General features: G+C 42.4%; 1 protein-coding gene across 2 annotated transcripts in view; it reads left to right on the plus strand.

Moving 5' to 3' along the window:
• gak (cyclin G associated kinase) overlaps nucleotides 1–12,591 on the plus strand; it is a 128,905-nt gene extending 116,314 nt beyond the window's left edge. For both annotated transcript variants that reach the window (XM_067983432.1, XM_067983433.1), the window contains exons 24-28: nucleotides 149–274; nucleotides 4,310–4,543; nucleotides 5,862–6,010; nucleotides 8,994–9,170; nucleotides 9,566–12,591. In XM_067983432.1, the coding sequence (XP_067839533.1) occupies nucleotides 149–274; nucleotides 4,310–4,543; nucleotides 5,862–6,010; nucleotides 8,994–9,170; nucleotides 9,566–9,667 (788 nt within the window). In that variant the 3' untranslated portion in view covers nucleotides 9,668–12,591. The remainder of the gene's footprint in view (nucleotides 1–148; nucleotides 275–4,309; nucleotides 4,544–5,861; nucleotides 6,011–8,993; nucleotides 9,171–9,565) is intronic.
• The last annotated feature ends 9,830 nt before the right edge of the window (nucleotides 12,592–22,421 follow it).

Below are 22,421 nucleotides of genomic sequence, written 5' to 3' on the forward strand. Positions count from 1 at the left end.
TTTTGATTATACAAATACATAGTATATTGAAGGGGATCTGTTCTCTGTTTTGGCCAGCAGGATAATGTAATATAAATTGTACCATTGTTATTGCCCTTGTATTGCTGCTGGCCTGTAAATAACTTGTGCTGGGTTGTTTCTAATGTAGGTTCAACTTTTCCTTCAACATCTGGTGCTGCCTCCGGTGCTTCATCAGGTATATCATTTAGTCAGTCAAAGTCGCAGAGCTTCGATCCGTTTGCTGACATCGGCAACCTTGGTTCCAATTTACCAGGTAATGTTCTAAAGCTATTAATGTAGAACCTGCATTACATCCTGGATCCAGTTACTAAAATAATCCTTGTTGCCTTTGGGGCCTTGCATTTATTCACTCATAGTTGACATTTTAAGAGTGACATATGGCAAAGGTCCTTTCCATGAAACTGGTATTGATGAGATTGATCTGTTTATAGGAGGATCACAGATTTTATTCCCCCTTGTTCAGATGCAGCTTGGGTTTGGTGATGATGTCCAAGCTACAGCCCGTGGACCATGTAACTCACGAACCCTGGCAGTGTGGCCCAGGCAACTGCATGTATTTGTGCTTATATTTCTATATTATTTACACGCACTAGATCTACAGCACAGAAATGAGCCCTTCGACCCAACTCGTCTGTGGCGGTGTTTATACTCCACATGGGGCTCTTCCTTCTCTAATTACCTCTTCCCACCTTGCCCTACATTCCCTTCTCCCCCCGTGTGCATCAAGCCTCCCCTTAAAGGTGTCAATACTCTCTGCTTCAACCACTCCATATGGCAGCGAGTTTCACATTCTCACCACTCTGTGTAAAGAAATGATTAAACTGTTACATGTTTAAATTTTGTGGAGCTGAAGGTTTGGAAACAGCAGTTCTTAACTCTGATTTAGGATTTTTCCAACAGCGAAGTAACAGAGTGTTAAGATTCATTATCTGCAGCTTGCGATGTATGCAAATTAATGGGAATAATAACTTAAACTTTATTCGTGGATCTTGACATTCCATAGTATGCTCCTAAGTGACTCCAAAGCTAAAAAGATTGGACACTCCCATTCTAAAGTTGGTAAATTGAATTTCTCTGTACTGCGTTCCCAGACATGGGGAATTAATTGTAGTGTCTGTGTTTCATTGAGCTTTAAAATATTGAACCTCTGTCTTAGAACATAAGAAATAAGAGCAGGAGTAGGCCACATGGCCCCTAGAGCCTGCTCCGCCATTCAATCAGATCATGGCTGATCTTCGATCTCAACTCCACTTTCCTACCCGATCGCCATATCCCTTGATACCCCTAGAGTCCAGAAATCAGCCTTGAATATATTCAATGACTCAGCAACCACAGCCTTCTGGGGTAGAGAATTCCAAAGATTCACAACCCTCTGAGTGAAGAAATTACTCCTCATCTCAGTCTTAAATGGTCGACCCCTTATCCTGCGACTATGCCCCCTTGTTCTAGACTCTCCAGCCAGGGGAAACAACCTCTCAGCATCTACGGTGTTAAGCTCCCTCATAATCTTATATGTTTCAATTAGATCACCTCTCATTCTTCTAAACTCCAGAAAGTATAGGCCATTCTACTCAACCTTGCCTCATAGGACAACCCTCTCATCCCAGGAATTAATCTAGTGAACCTTCGCTGCACTGCCTCTAAGGCAAGTATATCCTTCCTTAGATAAGGAGACCAAAACTGTACACAGTATTCAAGGTGAGGTACCAAAGCCCTGTACAATTGTAGTAAGACTTCCTTACTTTTGTACTCCAACCCACTTGCAATAAAGGCCATCATTCCATTTACTTTCCTAATTGCTTGCTATACCTGCATGCTAACTTTTTGTGTTTCTTGTACCAGGACACTCAAGTCTCTCTGAACACCAACATTTAATAGTTTCTCACCATTTAAAAAATATTCTGTTTTTCTATTCTTCCTACCAAAGTGAATAATGTTACATTTCCCCACAGTGTACTCCATCTGCAACCTTCTTGCCCACTCACTTAACCTATCTATATTCCTTTGCAGCCTCTTTGCATCCTCCTCACAGCTTACTTTCCCACCTAGCTTTGTGTTGTCAGCAAACTTGGATACATTACACTCGGTCCCTTATCTAAGTCATTAATATAGATTATAAATAACTGAGGCCCAAGCACCGATCCTTGCGGCACCCCACTAGTTACAGCCTGCCAGCCTGAAAATGACCCGTTTATCCCTATTCTCTGTTTTCTGTCCGTTAACCAATCCTCGATTCATGCTAATATATTACCCCCAACCCCATGAGCACTTATCGTGTATAACAACCTTTTATGTGGCACCTTATCGAATGCCTTTTGAAAATCCAAATATACAACTTCCACTGGTTCCCCTTTATCTACCCTGCTAGTTACATCCTCAGAAAACGCTAATAGGTTCGTCAAACACGATTTCCCTTTCATAAAAGCATATTGACTCTGCCTAATCATATTATCATTTTCAAAGTGCCCTGTTACCACTTCCTTAATATTGGATTCCAGCGTTTTCCCAACGACTGATATCAGGCTAGTAGTTCCCTGTTTTCTCTCTCCCTCCTTTCTTGAATAGCGGGGTCACATTTGCTACCTTCCAATCCGCTGGGACTGTTCTAGAATCTAGGGAATTTTGGAAAATCACAACCAATGCAACCGCTATCTCTGCAGCCACCTCTTTTAGAACCCTCGGATGTAGGCCATCAGGTCCAGGAGATTTATTAGCTTTTAGTCCCATTTGTTTCTCAAGTACTTTTTCTCTACTGATATTAATTACTTCAAGTTCCTCACTCTCATTAGACCCTTGGTTCCCCACTATTTCTGGTATTTTTTTGTGTCTTCTACTGTGACGACCGATACAAAATATTTGTTTAATGTCTCTGCCATTTCCTGAATCCCCATTATAATTTCTTCTGTCTCAGCCTCTAAGGAACCAACGTTTACTTTTGCTACTCTCTTCCATTTTACATACTTGTCGAAGCTCTTACAATCCGTTTTTATATTTCTTGCTAGTTTACTTTCATATTCTATTTTCTCTTTTTATCAATTTTTTGGTCATCCTTTGCTGGTTTCTAAAACTTTCCCAATCCTCAGGCTTACTACTGTTCTTGGCAACGTTATAGGCCTCTTCTTTTAATCTAATATTATCCTTAACTTCTTTAGTTAGCCACGGGTGGATCACTTTTCTCGTAGAGTTTTTCTCAATGGAACGTATATTTGTTGAGAATATTGAAATATTTCTTTAAATGTTTGCCATTGCTTTTCAACCGTCATACCCTTTAATTTGGTTTCCCAACCTACCATAGCCAACTCACCCCTCATACCTGTGTAATTGGCTTTATTTAAGTTTAAGACTCTAATTTCTGACTTAAGTACGTCACTCTCAAACACAATGTGAAATTCTATCATATTATGATCACTCTTCCCCAGAGGATCTCTTACTGTGAGATTACTAATTAACCCTGTCCCATTACATAATACAAGATCTAAAATAGCCTGTTTCCTGTATCTTCCATTGATGTTATGGTACCGAATTTTGTCAGCAGCTCCATGTCATTATTTTACAAAATGATCGTGATGGACCAGGGTTATAATAAGTGTAAGACCTGATTTCAACAACAACTTAAAAGGCTTTTATATAGTGCCTTTAACATAGTAAAATGTCCCAAGGTGCATCACAGGAGTGTAATCAGACAAAAATTGACATGCTAAAGATGGAGACATTAGGACAGGTGACCAAAAGCTTGGTCAAAAAGGTAGATTTTAAGAAGAGAGAGAGATGGAGAGGCAGAGAGGTTTAGAGAGGTAATTCCAGTGCTTAAGGCCTAGACAGCTGAAGGCATAGCTGCCAATGGTGAGACAAAGGAATTGGAGGATGCACAAGTGGCAAGAATTGGAGGAACACAGAGTTCTCGGAGGCCTGGAGGAGGTCACAGAGATAGGGAGGAGCGAGGTCATGGAGGGATTTGAACACGAAGATGAGAATTTTAAATTCGAGGCGTTGGTGGATTGTAGGTCAGCGAGCATGGGTGAAGGGTGAATGGGACTTGGTGCAAGTTATGATACGGGGCAGCAAAGTTTTAGATGAGCTCAAGTTTATGTAGGTAATGTATTGTATTGTTTGACATGGTATAATGATTCGCCACTTATTATGAAAAAGAACACAAATGTTTTAATTGCTGAGTAATCTGTTGCATTTCACGTGAGGAGAAAACCTGGATAATTCACTGGTGAAATAACATAAACTGTGTACGGTTGTTTTACGTTCGTATTGATGATTGTGCTTGATGCTCTGCCAGGTTCCTTGAGTGGAGGGTTCACAGCTGGAGGTGGATTCACTCAGAAACCTGCTCAGCCAGCAATGGGCAGTGGTTCATGGCAGGCAAACAGAACACTGGGCAGCAATAATACTTCACGGCAACAGACACCGCAGCCAAATCCTAGACCAGCAGCTCAGAGCAAACCTAACTACAATTTGAATTTTAGCGTGATTGGAAAACGTGAGGAACGAGGCATCCGTGGGCCTGGATTTGGTATGTTTTTTTCCTATGTTGTATTTCAGCTTTTTTTTTTGAAAAAAGTTATTTTTCAACCTTCAGTTTAAAAAAAAAACTATTTTTGAATTACACAGAAATTACAACACAGAAACAGGCCGTTCGGCCCAACCAGTCCAAGCTGGTGTGTAACCTCAATGCGAGCAGTAGTCCTGACCCCATATGGCCTTTCTGTTCCCATATCCCTTTATTTCCCTTTCCTTCAACCACCTATCTAACCTATTCTTAAATGTTGACATGCTCTCTGCTTCAATCACTAACTCCAGTTGTGTATTACACAGCTTCACAGCCCTCTGTTAAACAAAGGCCCTGATATTTACAGGGAGGGTGTGCAGGGAAAACCCGGCAAGGCCAGGGATGTGGAGGTCCTGCCGAATTTAACGGTAGGACCTCATTATAATTTTTTTCTTCAGTTTCCTGCCCGGCAGCTGGCCAAATTATCAGGCTGGCCGGCTGCCGGGCGGGAAAACCAGTGGCAGCAGGCCACAGCCGGGGACCCTTGAGGATGGGGGACGGGGTTGGCCGCAATCGCAGCATGCAGAGATAGTGATCGGGGCTTGGGGGTGGGGGGATGTCCGCTAATGCAGCGGGGGGAGATGGGGGTGGGGAGAGAGGCCGTGATTGGCAGAAGGGAGGCCGATGGCTTCCTTGAGGGGCCGGGGTGAGTACTGCTACTCCTGGCCCACGAGGAGTGCTGTAAAAGGCACTTAACTTCTCGAGCCGGCAGTTCTCGCTTCCCTTGTACTCCCGGGTTTCCTGAGCCCTGGGAAACCCATGTGGCAACTGTCAAATTTAAATCAGGCTCCCAATTGCGCTGTGGGAGCCTGATTTGAATACGTTAACCAAATGTCCTAGCTCTCCACGGCTGGGCACTTGCTGTTTTTGCGGTGGGTTTTGTGTCATTTAACGGGTGTCTACCCGGCGGGTTGGGGCACGTTCCCAGTTTTAAAACTTTTAAACCCCCCCCCACAACCCTCTCCTGCCTGTCATGGGGGGGTTAATATTGAGACCAAAGTGTCTCCTGTTCTCCCTCCTAAATCTCATACATTTAATCTTAAGTCTATATTCCCTCATTCTGGGCCCTCCATGAACCACTGTTTCTATCTATTCTTCTGCATCCCTTCATAATTTTAAACACCTCTATCAAATCGCCCCCTAATCTTCTCTGTTCTGATGAAAACAGCCCCATTTTTTAAAAAAAGTTTTTTTTTGTATTTCTTAATACCATTTAATGCTGATCATTAAAGGAAATTTGCACCGTAGATTCCTATTGTTCAGTCAATTTTTCCCCCTACAGGACCAAAACCAAAAGTTTCTGAAAACGACTTTAAGGATCTGTTGCCTGACCACGGATTTTCCAGTACAATGGACAGAAAAGGACCAAAGACTATCGCAGAAATGCGGAGAGAAGAGCTGACTAAAGAAATGGATCCTCTAAAACTGAAGGTTTGGAGAATATATACACGTGTGCACAGACCTTCAGTCTCTGTTTAACGTTGAGGAGTTCCTTTATTTTGTAACCTGTAGAACAGATTTAATTCTACGTTGAGTATGTAACTGCTGCTCCTGAGTTTGCAAATTTGTCCCTGCTCCATTCCAAACTTTTGATTTGTTTTTTTAAAAGAACCAGAGGAGAGATGAGGACATTTTTTTACCCAGCGTTTTATGATGAACTGGAATACATTGCCTGAAAATGTGGTGGAAGCTGATTCAATAGTAACTTTCAAAAGGGAAATACTGCAGGGCTATGGGGAAAGAGCAGGGGAGTGGGACTAATTGGATAGCTCTTTTAAAGAGCCAGCAGAGGCACAATGGGCTGAATGGCCTCCTTCTGTGCGATATGATTCTATGATTTATGAAATGAATTGGAGGAGTGAAAGAGGGAGCTACCCCCATGTAAAGCTCATTAAATGTGCATTCACTGTGTAACTGCTCAAATCAAATTATCTTAGCCACTTAGAAAAGGTAAATGAAACGTCCCAACAAAAAGTGCTTGCTTCAGCTACTAGAGCATCTTCCATTCATCCGTTCATTGTAGTTGGATGCAATCCTTTTATTACAAGGTGCCTTCAAATCTTTGTGATGTGATCTGATCTTATAATTGGTAATACATTACCACATCATAGCTTGACAATATATTGACATCCCAGATATTAGTATTACAAAAAAAAAAGACAGATTAATAAGGATCATGAAGAGAGGTTGGTTTGGTGGCTGTTTAGTATTTTCAACTGTAATTGGCAAACTGTTCTTCATTTCCAATTCTTCAGCTGCTTCTAGCAAACTAAGTGCACAGTATTTTCAAATTGCTACAGTATCAATTTGAGTATGTGACTTTTAATTTGATTAAAATTATAGGGCTGTGCAGTGATTAGTTGCATTTTGATTTATCTGCAGTCAGTTGCTGTTAGTGATACCTAAATAATGAAAAAGCCTAATATACAGTGATACTATTGATTTTTTTGCATCATTATATAAATACGTCTCTACGGACAGCAGTGAAGTTCATGCTTCACACAGCATTTGTACAACTTGAGGGTAAAGTAGAACATACAGGAGTAGGCCATTCAGCCCCTTGAGCTTGTTCCACCGTTCACTTAGATCATGGCTAATCTGTACTTCAACTCCATTTATTCGGCCTTGATTCATATCCCATATTGGATTGGAGGGTGGCAAATGTAACCCCACTATTTAAAAAAGGAGGGAGAGAAAAAACAGGGAATTACAGACCAGTTAGCCTAACATCAGTAGTGGGGAAAATGCTAGAGTCTATTATAAAAGATGTGATAACAGAACACTTGTAGGGCATTAACGGGATTGGACAAAGTCAGCATGGGTTTATGAAAGGGAAATCATGCTTAACAAATCTACTGGAGTTTTTTGAGGATGTAACAAGTAGAATAGAGAGGGGAGAACCAGTGGATGTGGTGTACTTGGATTTTCAGAAGGCTTTTGATAAGTTCCCACACAAGAGGTTAGTGTGCAAAATTAAAGCACATGGGATTGGGGGGAATATACTGGCATGGATTGAGAATTGGTTGGCAGACAGGAAACAGAGAGTAGGAATAAACGGGTCTTTTTCCGGGTGGCACGCAGTGACTAGTGGGGTACCGCAGGGATCAGTGCTTGGGCCCCAGCTATTCACAATATATATCAATGATTTGGATGAGGGAACTGAATGTAACATTTCCAAGTTTGCAGACGACACAAAGCTGGGGTAGAATGTGAGCTGTGAGGAGGATGCAAAGAAGCTCCAATGTGATTTAGACAAGTTGGGTGAGTGGGCAAGAACATGGCAGATGCAGTGGATAAATGTGAGGTTATCCACTTTGGTTGTAAAAACAGAAAGGCAGAATATTATCTGAATGGTGATAGATTGGGAAAAGGGGAGGTGCAACGAGACCTGGGTGTCCTTGAACACCAGTTGCTGAAAGCGAGCATTCAGGTGCAGCCAGCAGTTAGGAAGGCGAATGGTATGTTGGCCTTCATTGCAAGAGGATTTGAGTACAGGAGCAGGGATGTCTTACTGCAGTTATACAGGGCCTTGGTGAGACGACATCTGGCGTATCGTGTGCAGTTTTGGTCGTCTTATCTGAGGAACGATGTCCTTGCCATGGAGGGAGTGCACAAAGGTTTACCAGACTGATTCCTGGGATGGCAGGACTGACGTATGAGGAGAGATTGGATCGACTAGGCCTATATTGACTAGAGGTTAGAAGAATGAGAGGTGATCTCATTGAAACATATAAAATTCTAACAGGACTAGACAGACTAGATGCAGGGAGGATGTTCCCGATGGCTGGGGAGTCCAGAACCAGGGGTCACAGTCTCAGGATACGGGCTATGCCATTTCGAACTGAGATGAGGAGAAATTTCTTCACTCAGAGGGTGGTGAACCTGTGGAATTCTCTACCTCAGAAGGCAGTGGAGGCCAAGTCATTAGATGTGATCAAGAAGGAGATAGATATATTTCTTAATGCTAAAGGGATCAAGGGATATGGGGAAAAAGCGGGAACAGGGTACTGAGTTAGACGATCAGCCATGATCATTTTGAATGGCGGAGCAGGTCCGAAGGGCTGAATGGCCTACTCTTGCTCCTATTTTCTATGTCTATGTCTAGTGGCATGAAGCTTTGTAAACATTGTCTATTGAAGTTTTATTATGGGTGACTTTTTCTTTCTTTCTTTGAAAAATTAGAAGATAGCCAACATTGTAAAATGTTACTGACTTATTTGTTTTCTTTTCTGTGAAAACAAATTTAAATTCTAATTCTGCATGAAATTTTGGAAACCCATGTGATTTTTGTCCAATAACCCACTGCCATAGTGCTATTTTTAAACATCATATGTGAGGCTAAGATGTCATGTCTTATTCAATAAATTCTTATAGGTTATTAAAGTATGAATTAAAATTTTGATTGTTTTGCTAGATCTTCGACTGGATTGAAGGAAAAGAGAGAAATATAAGGGCTTTACTGTCTACTCTGCACACAGTACTATGGGAGGGTGAAACCAAATGGAAACCTGTGAGCATGGCAGACTTAGTACACCCAGACCAAGTGAAGAAGGTTTATAGGAAAGCTGTACTTGTGGTTCATCCGGACAAGGTAACGTTAACAACATGACATTGTCAAGACAAATCAACAGGAGTAAAGCTGAAAATCTGGGGAATCATTCACAGATTTTCAGAATTAACATTATGAAAAGCACACAGTATTTTAAAACAATTCGAAAGAAAATAGAATACTACGATTGAATTTAACTTAATTTTTGCATTTTATACCAACAGGAAAAAATGGGGCGTTAGAGCCCAAACTTCAATATACAGGGGATTCAATAAATGATTACTAAATCCTGATGGGATCCATCATAAATATTTTTGTGTGATAGGTTCTGCCTGTCATGTGATTTGCATTTAAAGTTCCAAACATACATTGAAGTAAAACACCCAGTAGTAGTTATGAACTGGGTATTAAATGTATATATTTTTTTTACTATTAAGGCTACAGGTGAGCCCTACGAACAGTATGCCAAAATGATCTTCATGGAGCTGAGTGATGCTTGGTCAGAATTTGAAAACCAGGGGTCAAAGGCACTCTTCTGAAGTACCGAGCTGCTGGATATAATAGATACGGCTGCTCCATGTGCTATGTTGGTCTGTTTTTATCTTCTTCCAGAAAAACCACTGCAAAAGATCATCATTTCTTCAGTTGTCTTAAAACTTCACTTTCATGAAATGTTACGACAGAGCTGTAGTTTAAAATGTATGGAGTTCTTCCTACAAACTCTTGATTGATGCACTTCCTGCATCATTAAGACAATCCTTTTCTGCTGCAGGGTGATGGCAGTGCTTAGAAGCCCTCTTAAAAAAACACATTTTTATCTTTAAAATCAATTGCATTTGAAACCTGTTTGAAAATCCAGTCTGTTTTTTGACAGAGATGAAAATGCAGGGTGTAAATATTTTGAGAAGGCTTCAGAGGAAGAATGAAGTAATATGAAGACCAGCTCTAAAAATGTACAGTTTGTAGGCTTAGTAACTTTATGTAAAATATTCAACATTGTCTTGCCTTTAAAAGTTGGAGATGAAGCATTCCTGTTAGCGTCCCCCCACCCCCCTATCTTCTGTAGTCTTTGTTCATGTTTGTTTACCATATTTTGTCTGTAATTTTATCATGCTGCCTTTTGTCCATTTCAGTTAACCTCCACCCAAAAGGTTATTGGCCAGAAGCAATGTTCATTTTGTTAGCCTATGTGGACTATAATTTATATCTTTCTGAAACTAGAGCTTTCTATCAGCAAGCCCCAGCTTTCTCATTTTCATGTTGATTTCTGTAATAATGTAAATTTGCTGTTTGTGAGTATATATTATGTGCTGTGAATTAGGGTGTTGACAAACTTTGAAACATTATGTTCCTGCTGCAGATTGCAATTATTATTGAAAATGGTTATGCACCATATTCAAAGGTTTAGCATGTCGCTGCTGCGATTTCAGCATGTGGGTCTTCAAGTGTCAGCCAACGCCTCTGAGAAATGATTTGTAATAACTTAAAGTGAAGTAAATGTTTGTTACTTTTTTCTTGTAAAAATTGAAAGTGTTTGCAGTTTACATTCGAGCCTCCTTTTGGTTGACTGTCCACTGAGCACAACTTTCCAAGAGGTGAAATTTAGGAAGATTTTCTTTTGTCATGTACGTAAAGGAGAAATCTCCTGCCGTGCTTTCCATTCAAAGGTCCTGTTTTATATGGTCACCGTTTGTCCAGAATTAACTGAGTAGTTTTCTATTCTGAAATAAAGAAATGGATGAATGGTGAGGCTGCACAGAACTGGTATTGAATTATAATATCAAAGTCCGTTCTCTTCTGTTCTTGATGTGAAAGCCGGTGTGGGTTCACCTGCGTAAATGCTCAATTCCAAATCTAAGTATGGTATTTTGAACTGAAGTGAGTTGTAGTTTAGTGGATTTGGTACAGTGTGTTTTAATTCATACTGTGGTAACCAACACAATCTCTGCACATTGGATTCAGCTTACCCCAGAGACGCTACCGCGTGACAGAAATCACGTTTGTAAATCTGGATCAACTAGGCACAAGTTTCCTATGGAAAAATGTGTTACTGATGCAGCTGCTATATTCAAAGGATGAGAATTAATTACTTGGCTGTTGGTTAATGAAGAAAGGCATGAGAGAATCTGTATTACAAACACTTCCAAAATTACATATTGAAATTTAGTCATATAATGTGGTTTTCCTAATATTCCATCGGTATTTTAAAGGTAATTTTTAAATCATTTTTACCTCTCTGCTCCCTTTTGTTGCCTTCATGTGTCATACTTCAGGCAGGAGGATGGAAAGACATAGGTCAGACTTCTTTGTATCTGCCAGCAGTGCTGTTGCATATTATAAAGTGCATCTCCCTGGTGATTTCTTTTTCCAGTCTGGAGAGATTATCCCACTACTGCAAGGGGATTTGTTTATCAATCTGGCTGAGACCCGGCAAATTTAAGTGTCAACTGTTGCTGGGATTCAAACCCAGGTGTTCAGCATGGGATATCCAACGCAGACCAGAGCTACACATGGAACGCTAGACCACACAGTATTTAACAAAAAAAGGCAACATTTTTGATATTGTCATACACTTTATTTATGTGCTTGCAGTCAACACGAAGAAACAGTGCATACCTTGTGAGAATTCTTTCATCGAGCTTTTCTGATAAGCTGATGTTTCCCAAGTAACTGTTTGCTTGACAATTACAATGAACAAAGATAATGATGTGGCTTACGAGGTGGTTTCACAGCTGAACTGTTTACATGAGCAGTGAACACCACTGTTGAACTTGAAACAAACGCTCATAGCATCTGTTTTTGGTATTAATTTGAAAGGCTATGGCCGAAATGCTTGCTGGGAGAGTACATGTCAAGACAGAAGCAGGATCTCAATTTGTTGCATATTTGTATATCTTGGCATGTAATTGCTTAATGAAGGATACATTGTGTAATTTTATCTGGGTACATGTAGTTGAAATAGCAAGTGATGTATGGTAGGAATTTTGTATTGCTGGATGGGACACTCCTAAAATGGCAGGAAAGAAATAGGGCATTGCAGCCATTTAAAGCATTCGAAGAATAAATTCCAAGTGCAAAATGGGATATGTTTGCTCTTCTATCGACCTTAACTTATGGAAAATAATGATTTGGTTGCACAGTTACTTTTAAATCTAACATAGTCTTAATCTGTGTGATTCTTCTGGGATATATTGAAGGGACTTGCAGAAAATAATCTTATTTTGGACAATTATCAGAAAATGTTACACAAGTTGCATTTTTTAATATGGAAATATTGTAATATCTATAGATTGTACAACAGCATATATGTATATATAGAACAAACAAAATTGAAACCTTTGTAAACAGGGATCTATGTAATAAACACATTATAGATTCTGTTAATTTAGTCCCATACTTCTCTATCTGGAAATAAGTGTCTTATTTGTCAATGCATTAATGGCTAATAAAACAGATTGATTTACTCAGTAGTTCATTACCTCACTTCCTCCAATGTCTGTCACATTCATTCTGCATAGGATATGGCAAGATTTTTTTAAACATGCACTTTAATGACATATGCCCAAAATTTTTCCTAATTTCAGTTCTCAAAGATTCATCACAACCCTTGGGAGTGATCAGTTGAATGAAATGAAAGTGATGTGAACTGCGGTGGTATTCTACTCGAAATACTGCATTCTGCGTTTTCGATTCTCATTTGGAGTAGCATTTAGTATTTTTGTTACAAAAAGTATTTTGCAGGAAAGCTATGGGTTTTCTTTGGTTGTTGTACTTAGATTCCCTTTGTGTGAACACAACTGCTCATTTTGATCTAACAAGGGCAGGAATAAACACTGCAGGCGTTACTACTTCACAGAAATTAGGAATTATTCTGCATGATGCACAATGAAATAGATAAATGAATACCTGATCTAAACAGAATAATGTACAGTAGCATTCTTTTTCAGACAGTGATCTGTATAATTACTTATACCTAAGGACAAAGTGTATCTGTACACTTAAAACCTTATACCTCCCTCATTTTCTCCCTTCAACCCAATCTAGTATGAATCTGTATAAACCCTGTGGAGTGGTTAACCCTGCCCCCTCCCAAGTTAGAGTAATATATAATAATGTGAAGTGAACCATCAAAAAAGTATACCCAAGAGCGATAACTCATTTAATTGACCATTCTTTGTACTGTTGTGAAAATTGACAGCCACTGTAACTACTGAACAATTACTGTGTATGCACAGGGTGGTTTAGCTTCATTGGTAGCATTCTCAGCAGAGTCGGAGTTGTGGGTTCAAGCTCCACAATGGACTTGGGGACATAAACTTGTCCATGCATATGCAGAAAGTGCTACCGAATGTTGGAGTTGGAACTCGAGTTTCTGAGCTTGAGGGGCGACTGGCGTCACTACAGTGCATACGGGAAGCTGAGAGATTCGTGGATAGCACATTTCAGGAGGTGGTCATCCTGCAGCTGAAGAGTGTTCAGCTGGAGAGGGAGTGGGTGACCACCAGATAGATTAGGAGGAACAGGCAGGCAGTGCAGGAATCCCCTGGGTGTGTTGCACTCACAAACCAGTATTCAGTGTTGAATACCAGTGAGACACCTCAGGGGAGCGCAGTCAGGAGCAAATCCACAGCACCATGGGAGACTCGGCTGCACAGTGGGGGTATAAGAGATGCAGTCGTTATAGGGGATATGATAGTTGGGGATAGACAGGCGTTACTGCAACTGCCGACATGAGTCCCGCATGGTGTGTTGCCTTCCTGTTGCCAGGGTAAAGAACATCACTGAGGGTGCAGTAAAGAATAGTTCAGAAATAGGAGGGATCAAACGGGGCAAATGTGAGGCAGTCTAAGATGAGTTTGGAGTGCATGTGCGTAAATGCAATGAGCGTGGTAAATAAAGTTGGTGAGCTGCAGGCACAAGTCACCACATAGGACTATGAAACAGTGGCATAACAGAGACCTAGCTCAAAGAAGGGGAGGATTGGATACTTAATATTCCTAGCAACATGGTATTCATCAAGGATAGGGAAGGAAAGAAAGGAATTTGGGGGGTGGGGTTGGTGGCAGTATTGATCAAAGAAAATATTATAGCACTGGAAAGGGATGATGCAGTTGAGGGGTCAAAGAAAGAATCTATTTGGTTAGAATTAAGGAACAATAGAGGAGCTATTACACTACTGTGTATATACTATAGGCCACCAAATAGTGGGAAGGAGACAGAGGAACAAATTTGCAGGCAAATTACAGAAAGATGCAAGAACTATAGAGCAGTGATAATGGGGACTTCAATTATCCCAATATAGACTGGGACAGTAATAGTTTTTTTTTTTGTTCGTTCATGGAATGTGGGCGTCGCTGGCGAGGCCGGCGTTTATTGTCCATCCCTAATTGCCCTTGAGAAGGTGGTGGTGAGCCGCCTTCTTGAACCGCTGCAGTCTGTGTGGTGACTGTTCTCCCACTGTGCTGTTAGGAAGGGAGTTCCAGGATTTTGACCCAGCGACGATGAAGGAACGGCGATATATTTCCAAGTCGGGATGGTGTGACTTGGAGGGGAACGTGCAGGTGGTGTTGTTCCCATGTGCCTGCTGCTCTTGTCCTTCTAGGTGATAGAGGTCGCGGGTTTGGGAGGTGCTGTCGAAGAAGCCTTGGCGAGTTGCTGCAGTGCATCCTGTGGATGGTACACACTGCAGCCACGGCGCGCCGGTGGTGAAGGGAGTGAATGTTTAGGGTGGTGGATGGGGTGCCAATCAAGCGGGCTGCTTTATCTTGGATGGTGTCGAGCTTCTTGAGTGTTGTTGGAGTTGCACTCATCCAAGCAAGTGGAGAGTATTCCATCACACTCCTGACTTGTGCCTTGTAGATGGTGGAAAGGCTTTGGGGAGTCAGGACGTGAATCACTCGCTGCAGAATACCCAGCCTCTGACCTGCTCTCGTAGCCACAGTATTTATATGGCTGGTCCAGTTAAGTTTCTGGTCAATGGTGACCCCCAGGATGTTGATGGTGGGGGATTCGGCGATGGTAATGCTGTTGAATGTCAAGGGGAGGTGGTTCGACTTTCTTGTTGGAGATGGTCATTGCCTGGCACTTATCTGGCACGAATGTTACTTGCCACTTATGAGCCCAAGCCTGGATGTTGTCCAGGTCTTGCTGCATGCAGGCTCGGACTGCTTCATTGTTTGAGGGGTTGCGAATGGAGCTGAACACTGTGCAATCATCAGCGAACATCCCCATTTCTGACCTTATGATGGATGGAAGGTCATTGATGAAGCAGCTGAAGATTTTTTGGCCCAGGACACTGCCCTGAGGAACTCCTGCAGCAATGCCCAGGGGCTGAGATGATTGGCCTCCAACAATCACTACCATCTTCCTTTGTGCTAGGTATGACTCCAGCCACTGGAGAGTATTCCCCCTGATTCCCATTGACTTCAATTTTACTAGGGCTCCTTGGTGCCACACTCGGTCAAATGCTGCCTTGATGTCAAGGGCAGTCACTCTCACCTCACCTCTGGAATTCAGCTCTTTTGTCCATGTTTGGACCAAGGCTGTAATGAGGTCTGGAGCCGAGTGGTCCTGGCGGAACCCAAACTGAGCATCGGTGAGCAGGTTATTGGTGAGTAAGTGCCGCTTGATAGCACTGTCGACGACACCTTCCATCACTTTGCTGATGATTGAGAGTAGACTGATGGGGCGGTAACTGGCCAGATTGGATTTGTCCTGCTTTTTGTGGACAGGACATACCTGGGCAATTTTCCACATTGTCGGGTAGATGCCAGTGTTGTAGCTGTACTGGAACAGCTTGGCTAGAGGCGCAGCTAGTTCTGCGAAGGGCAAAAAGGGGGAGGAATTCCTGAAATGTGTACAAGAGAATTTTCTTGATCTTTGTGATTCCAACCCGATGAGGAAGGAAGCAGTGCTGGATCTAGTTCTGGGGAATGAAGTGGGGCAAGTGGAGCATGTTTTAGTGGGGGAGCATTTGGGGAAAAGTGATCATAATATCATTAGGTTTAGAGTAGTTATGGAAAAGGACAAGGAGCACTCAAATGTGAAAATAATTAACTGGAGGGGGGCTAGTTTCAGTGAGTTAAAAAGTGATCTTGCCCAGGTGCATTGGAATCAAAAATTGGTAGGCAATTGAACAATGGGAGGCCTTCTAGGAGGAGATGGTTCAGGTACAAAGTAGGCACATTCCCAAGAGGGGGAAAGGAAGGGTGTCCAAAGCTAGAGCTCCCTGGATGACCAAAGATATAGAGATTAAAATGAAACAGAAAAATGGAGACTTGTGACAAATTTAAGGTTCTAAATATAGCAGAGAACCAGGCTGAACACAGAAGAGATCTAAAAAAGGAAATAAGTGGGGCAAGTGGAGAGTATGAGAATAGATTAGTGGCTAACATAATAGACAACCCAAAGGTATTTTATAAACATAAATAGTAAAAGGATAGTCAAAGGAAGGGTGAGACCCATTAGCGACAAAAAAGGAGATCGTCTTGTGGAGGTAGCGGGCATGGCTGAGGTACTAAATGAATACTTTGCATTGGTCTTCACTAAAGAGGATGCTGGCAATGTAGCAGTAAAGGAGGAGGTAGTAGCAATATGGGATAGGATAAAAATTGATAGAGGAGGTACTTAAAGTAGAAAAGTCACCCGGTCCAGGTGGGATGCATCCTCGGTTACTGAGGAAAGTACAGGTGGAAATTTGCGGAGGTTCTGGCCACAATATTCCAATACTCCTTAGATATGGGGACGGTGCTAGAGGATTGCAACTGTTACACCCCTGTTCAAAAAAGGGGAGAGGGATAAACCCGGCAGTTACAGGCCAGTCAGCCTAACGTCAGTGGTGGGGAAACTTTTAGAGACAATAATCCGGGACAAAATTAGTTGGCACTTGGAAAATTATGGGCTAATAAATGAAAGTCAGCAGGGATTTGTTAAAGGAAAATAGTGTTTGACTAACTTGATTGAGTTCTTTGATGAAGTAACAGAGAGGGTTGATGAGGGTCGTGTGGTTGATGTGTACGTGGACTTTCAAAAGGCATTCGATAAGGTACCACATAATAGACTTGTTAGCAAAATTAAAGCCCATGGGATTAAAGTGACAATCGCAGCATGGATACAAAATTGGCTAAGGGACAGAAAACTGAGTAGTGGTGAACTGTTGTTTTTCAGACTGGAGGGAAGTGTGCAGTGGTGTGTTCCTTAGGGGTCAGCATTAGGACCATTGTTCTTTTCGATATATATTAATGACCTGGCCTTGGGTATAGAGGGTATAATTTCAAAGTTTGCAGATGACATGAAACTCGGAAACAATGTGAAGGATAGTGACAAACTGGTGAAATGGGCAGATACATGGCAAATGAAATTTAACACAGAAGTATGGAGTGATACATTTTGGCAGGAAGAATGAGAAGAGGCAATATAAATAAATGGTACAATTTTAAAGGGAGTGCAGGAACAGATACCTGGGGGTGTATGTACAAAAGCAAGGAAGTTATGTTAAACCTTTGTAAAACACTGGTTAGGCCTCAGCTGGAGTATTGTGTTCAATTCTGGGCATCACACTTTAGGAAGGATTTCAAGACTTAGAGAGGGTGCAGAAGAGATTTACTAGAATGGTACCAGGGATGAGGGACTTCAGTTATGGGGAGAGACTGGAGAAGCTGGGGTTGTTCACCTTAGAACAGAGAAGATTAAGGGGAGATTTGATAGAGGTGTTCAAAATCATAAACAGTTTTGATAGAGTAAATAAGGAGAAACTGTTTCCAGTAGCAGAAGGGTTGGTAACCAGAGGACACAGATTTAAGGTGATCGGCAAAAGAGCCAGAGGCAACATGAGGAAACGTTTTTTTATGCAGCGAGTTGTAATGATCTGGAATGTGCTGCCTGAAAGGGTGGTGGAAGCAGATTCAATAGTAACTTTCAAAAGGGAATTGAATAAATACTTGAAGGGAACAATTTACAGGGCTATGGGGAACGAGCAGGGGAATGGGACCAGTTGGACAGCTCTTTCAAAGAGCCGGCACAGGCAAGGTGGGCTGAATAGCAGCTTCCTGTGCTGAACCATATTACCATGATGCTTCAGTGTTTTACAGACAGACCACTGCATCGAGAGAGGTGCCAACTTTTGGAATAGACGTTAAACTGAAGTCCTGGCTGCCTGCTCAGGTGGATTAAAAGATCCCATGGTGCTATTCAACGAAAAGTAGAGATGTCTCGCAGTGTCTTCAGTTAACATATTCCCTCAACCCTGGTTCAATGAGTGTAGAAGAGCATGCCAGGAGCAGCACCAGGCATACCTCAAAATGAGGTGCCAACCTGGTGAAGCTATAACTCAGGACTACATGCATGCTAAACAGCTAAAGCAACATGCTATAGACAGAGCTAAGTGATTCCACAACCAACAGATCAGATCAAAGCTCTGCAGTCCTGCCACATCCAGTCGTGAATGGTGGTGGACAATTAAACAACTAATGGGAGGAGGAGGCTCTAAATACCCCCATCCTCAATGATGGCGGAATCCAGCACGTGAGTGCAAAAGACAAGGCTGAAGCGTTTGCAACCATCTTGAGCCAGAAGTGCCGAGTGGATGATCTATCTCGGCCTCCTCCCGATATCCCCACCATTACAGAAGCCAGTCTTCAGCCAATTCGATTCACTCCCTGTGATATCAAGAAACGGTTGAGTGCACTGGATACAGTAAAGGTTATGGGACCCGACAACATCCCGGCTGTAGTGCTGAAGACTTGTGCTCCAGAACTAGCCGTGCCTCTAGCCAAACTGTTCCAGTACAGCTACAACACGGGCATCTACCTGACAATGTGGAAAATTGCCCAGGTATGTCCTGTCCACAAAAAGCAGGACAAATCCAATCCGGCCAATTACCGCCCCATCAGTCTAATCTCAATCATCAGCAAAGTGATGGAAGGTGTCGTCGACAGTGCTATCACGCGGCACTTACTCACCAGTAACCTGCTCACCGATGCTCAGTTTGGGTTCCGCCAGGACCACTCGGCTCCAGACCTCATTACAGCCTTGGTCCAAACATGGACAAAAGAGCTGAATTCCAGAGGTGAGATGAGAGTGACTGCCCTTGACATCAAGGCAGCATTTGACCGAAAGTGGCACCAAGGAGCTCTGGTAAAATTGAAGTCAATGGGAATCAGGGGGAAAACTCTCCAATTATTGGAGTCATACCTAGCACATGATAGTCAAGTACTCAGACCATCTGGAATGACCATCGCGACCACCAACACCAGCACCACCCCCCCCACCCGCTTGCCTAAAACATTCCTACAACTATACGTACTCCCATTGTAAACGTACGCAATGGGTGTCATCAAGTCTCGCGGTTTATGATGAAGCACATCTAAGGGCGCTTTCACAAAAGGGACTCCAGAATGGCCAAGACGTGGTAGTGAGAATCATAACATTTAATGTGCATTTAACCAAAAACAAATATAAATGAAAAACGTGACATTCTGTCAGACTCCCTTGTGCATTCCCTTGGTGATTACAAAACCTTCGACTTCCTCTTTACAGCTCCTACATGGTGCATCCCCTGTGGCTGCAGCAGGAGTTGTGGCAGGTTGCTCAGAATCATGCCCTGACTGCTTAGGTGCTTTTGGCCTACACCCTCTGGGTTTTGGAGCCCGTGAAGTCCGCTCCACCTGCACCTATGCAGGGGCAGACTCGGCCATCTGCAGAGGAGGCAGCATTGCGGGTACTGGTTGAAGGAGGGCAAAGGATGAGATGTGGGAGCGCTTTGAGTGGCGTCCCCACTTCCATGTCCCCTTTCGCCATTATCCCCCTCTTGGGCCAGGGCCACATCACTCCTACCACTCTGCTGGACAACAGTTTGGAGGACATGTGTGATGCCTTGTAAGGCCAGGGCTAGTGTATTTATCTGCCTGTCTAAGGCAGCAGAATGTAGTTCACCCTGAGTCCACACAGCCATTGTCAGGGCCTGAATGGACTCATTTGTGAGCTGTGCATGGAGCACAATGGAGGCTGCCATTTCCTCCATTGCAGACATTCCCACACTTACCTGCGCCACCAGTCCACTAATTTTGGAGGTGGACTCCTCCATCCTCTCCATTATCGTGGAGACTGAGCGTGACGAGTCTTCCAGTACGTCGCAAAGGTGCGCCTGTACCTTTATCATTCTCCTTTTCAAGAATGGCCCCCGGGATTCAGCGTCTGTACGAAGCCGAGCAGAGCTTGGAGAGGAGTGCGCCCACCGATGCGGACTCTCCACCACTCCCCCTGGCACCAATGTCTGCTCGTGCTCACTTGTGTGTGGTGACTCACCAGGTGACAACCCAACTACCTCTCTAATAGGACACACCGAGGTGTGAGTATCTGCACTGGTGTATGGCTCACTAAGATGTAACGGTGCGCCTTCAGAGGCAAGGAGCTCCTCTGAGGAATCGCTCTCGTCTATGTCTTCACTCCTTGACTGCCCTGGAAGAGAACATACAGCATTATTAAGATTCATTGCAGAAGTAATGTTGCGATGAGCATACTGAGGTGTGGAACGGGTCAATTATTGATAACATTAATCCATATTTTGTGTGAGGGATGTTAAAGTTCTGTTACCAGACATTTGCGGGGGGTGCCAGTCTCAGCATCCCTGAAGGCCAGGCACTCCACCATTCGGCTAATTTCCAAGGTCTCCTCCTCCGCCTCTATAAGGGTCACGATTTGTGGAGGCCCCCCTCCAGTCTGACTCTTCTCCCTTGCATTTTGCGTTCTCTTCTCCTACAAGGGGAGAAAGTACAGACGTGTGAGTGAGTGAGGGTGACGGGATCATCCAATGGATGCATTGCTCTGGGTCAGGCTGACAATGAATGTGATGCCTCAGAGGGCGACTATCAGACAGATTGATCACATTGCATCAGGATTGGGGTGAGTATGAGAGGTGGGTGCACAAATTGGGGGGGGGGGGGTGAAGAAGTGCACAGAAAGTGAAGGTTATCAATGTTTAATTTAATGAATTAGATACTGCACTGAGTGGTATTGGGAAAGGTGTTTCATCAGCCCTTGTGTAGTCTTTAACAAAGCTCTCCAAGTATGAAATTGTGTATAGGATCTTTTCTGACCCAGTTCAGGTAGGTTTGGTTTATGTAAGAATGTTATTATTGAAGGTGCAACACTCATCTGGACATTGACCCATTTCACTTGAGAGTGACCTACTGGAGATTCTAGGGCCAATGTTTCAATTATCACTTCTATAACTGACTAGTCTTGAGGAACTTTGGCTTAGTATTGTTGTATAATATAATTTAACAATTTAAGATAAAACACCAAGATTCAATCCATAATACAGTCTCATATATCAGTCCTTTTTTAAAATGAACCTGATGGGGTTAAACGTCTACATGGAGACATTGATTGGCTGATCCTGATGACAAAAAGGTAATTTCCTGGAATCGTAATGATGACTACCTGCTGTATACTTGAGAGTGCATTTTGCTTTCAGTAGATGACATTAATTTTGAAAACGTTATTTTCAGGGCCCCCCACAGTGTCCCAGCATTTCCTCCTAAACGGCAACCAGTTATTCATCATTTCAGTCCCTAACTATGGTGGCAGAATCCTTCTCTAGACCTCCTAGTGCAAACTTTATGGGCAGCAGCTTCCACCTGAGCCTGGAATAAAATTGACTGCAGGCCCCCGTCTCATTTCTGATATTCTCCCTTGCTTGTTATAGTTTTTTTATGCAACACAAAGACTTGAAATGAAATGAGGGGAAGAAATATATAAGATTGTGCACTTTTTGTTTTTGAGAAAAAGGATTGGAATTTTATAATTGAAAAATACAATATAAATGGTTAGAAATTAAAATCAAGAAAAGAAAAAAAATTTAGACAACTGAAACTGGTATGGGACTGAATTGAAGAAAAGAAAGGAATTTCAGTGAAGAGACAGAAAGGACAGCTTCATAAATGGCCAATTGAGTATTAGTGTTTGTTAAAGGATAAATATTGGCCATGACACCAGAAGAAGTCCCCTGGGAAATTAGATTAAAAGGTATAACTGTAGATGACCAATGGCAAATATTTAAAGAAATATTTCATAATTCTTAACGAACATACATTCCACTGAGAAATAAAAATTCCAGGGGAAAAGTGATCCATCAGTGGTTAACTAAAGAAGTTAAGGATAGTATTAGATTAAAAGAAGAGGCTCATAATGTTGTCAAACATTAGAAAAATTTACGGCATAGAAGGAGGCCATTCAGCCTATCATTTCTGTGCCGGTCAAAAAAGAGCTACCCAGCCTAATCCCACTTTCCAG

This window comes from Heptranchias perlo, chromosome 4 (assembly GCF_035084215.1).
Source record: "Heptranchias perlo isolate sHepPer1 chromosome 4, sHepPer1.hap1, whole genome shotgun sequence".
NCBI classification, from domain to species: domain Eukaryota; kingdom Metazoa; phylum Chordata; class Chondrichthyes; order Hexanchiformes; family Hexanchidae; genus Heptranchias; species Heptranchias perlo.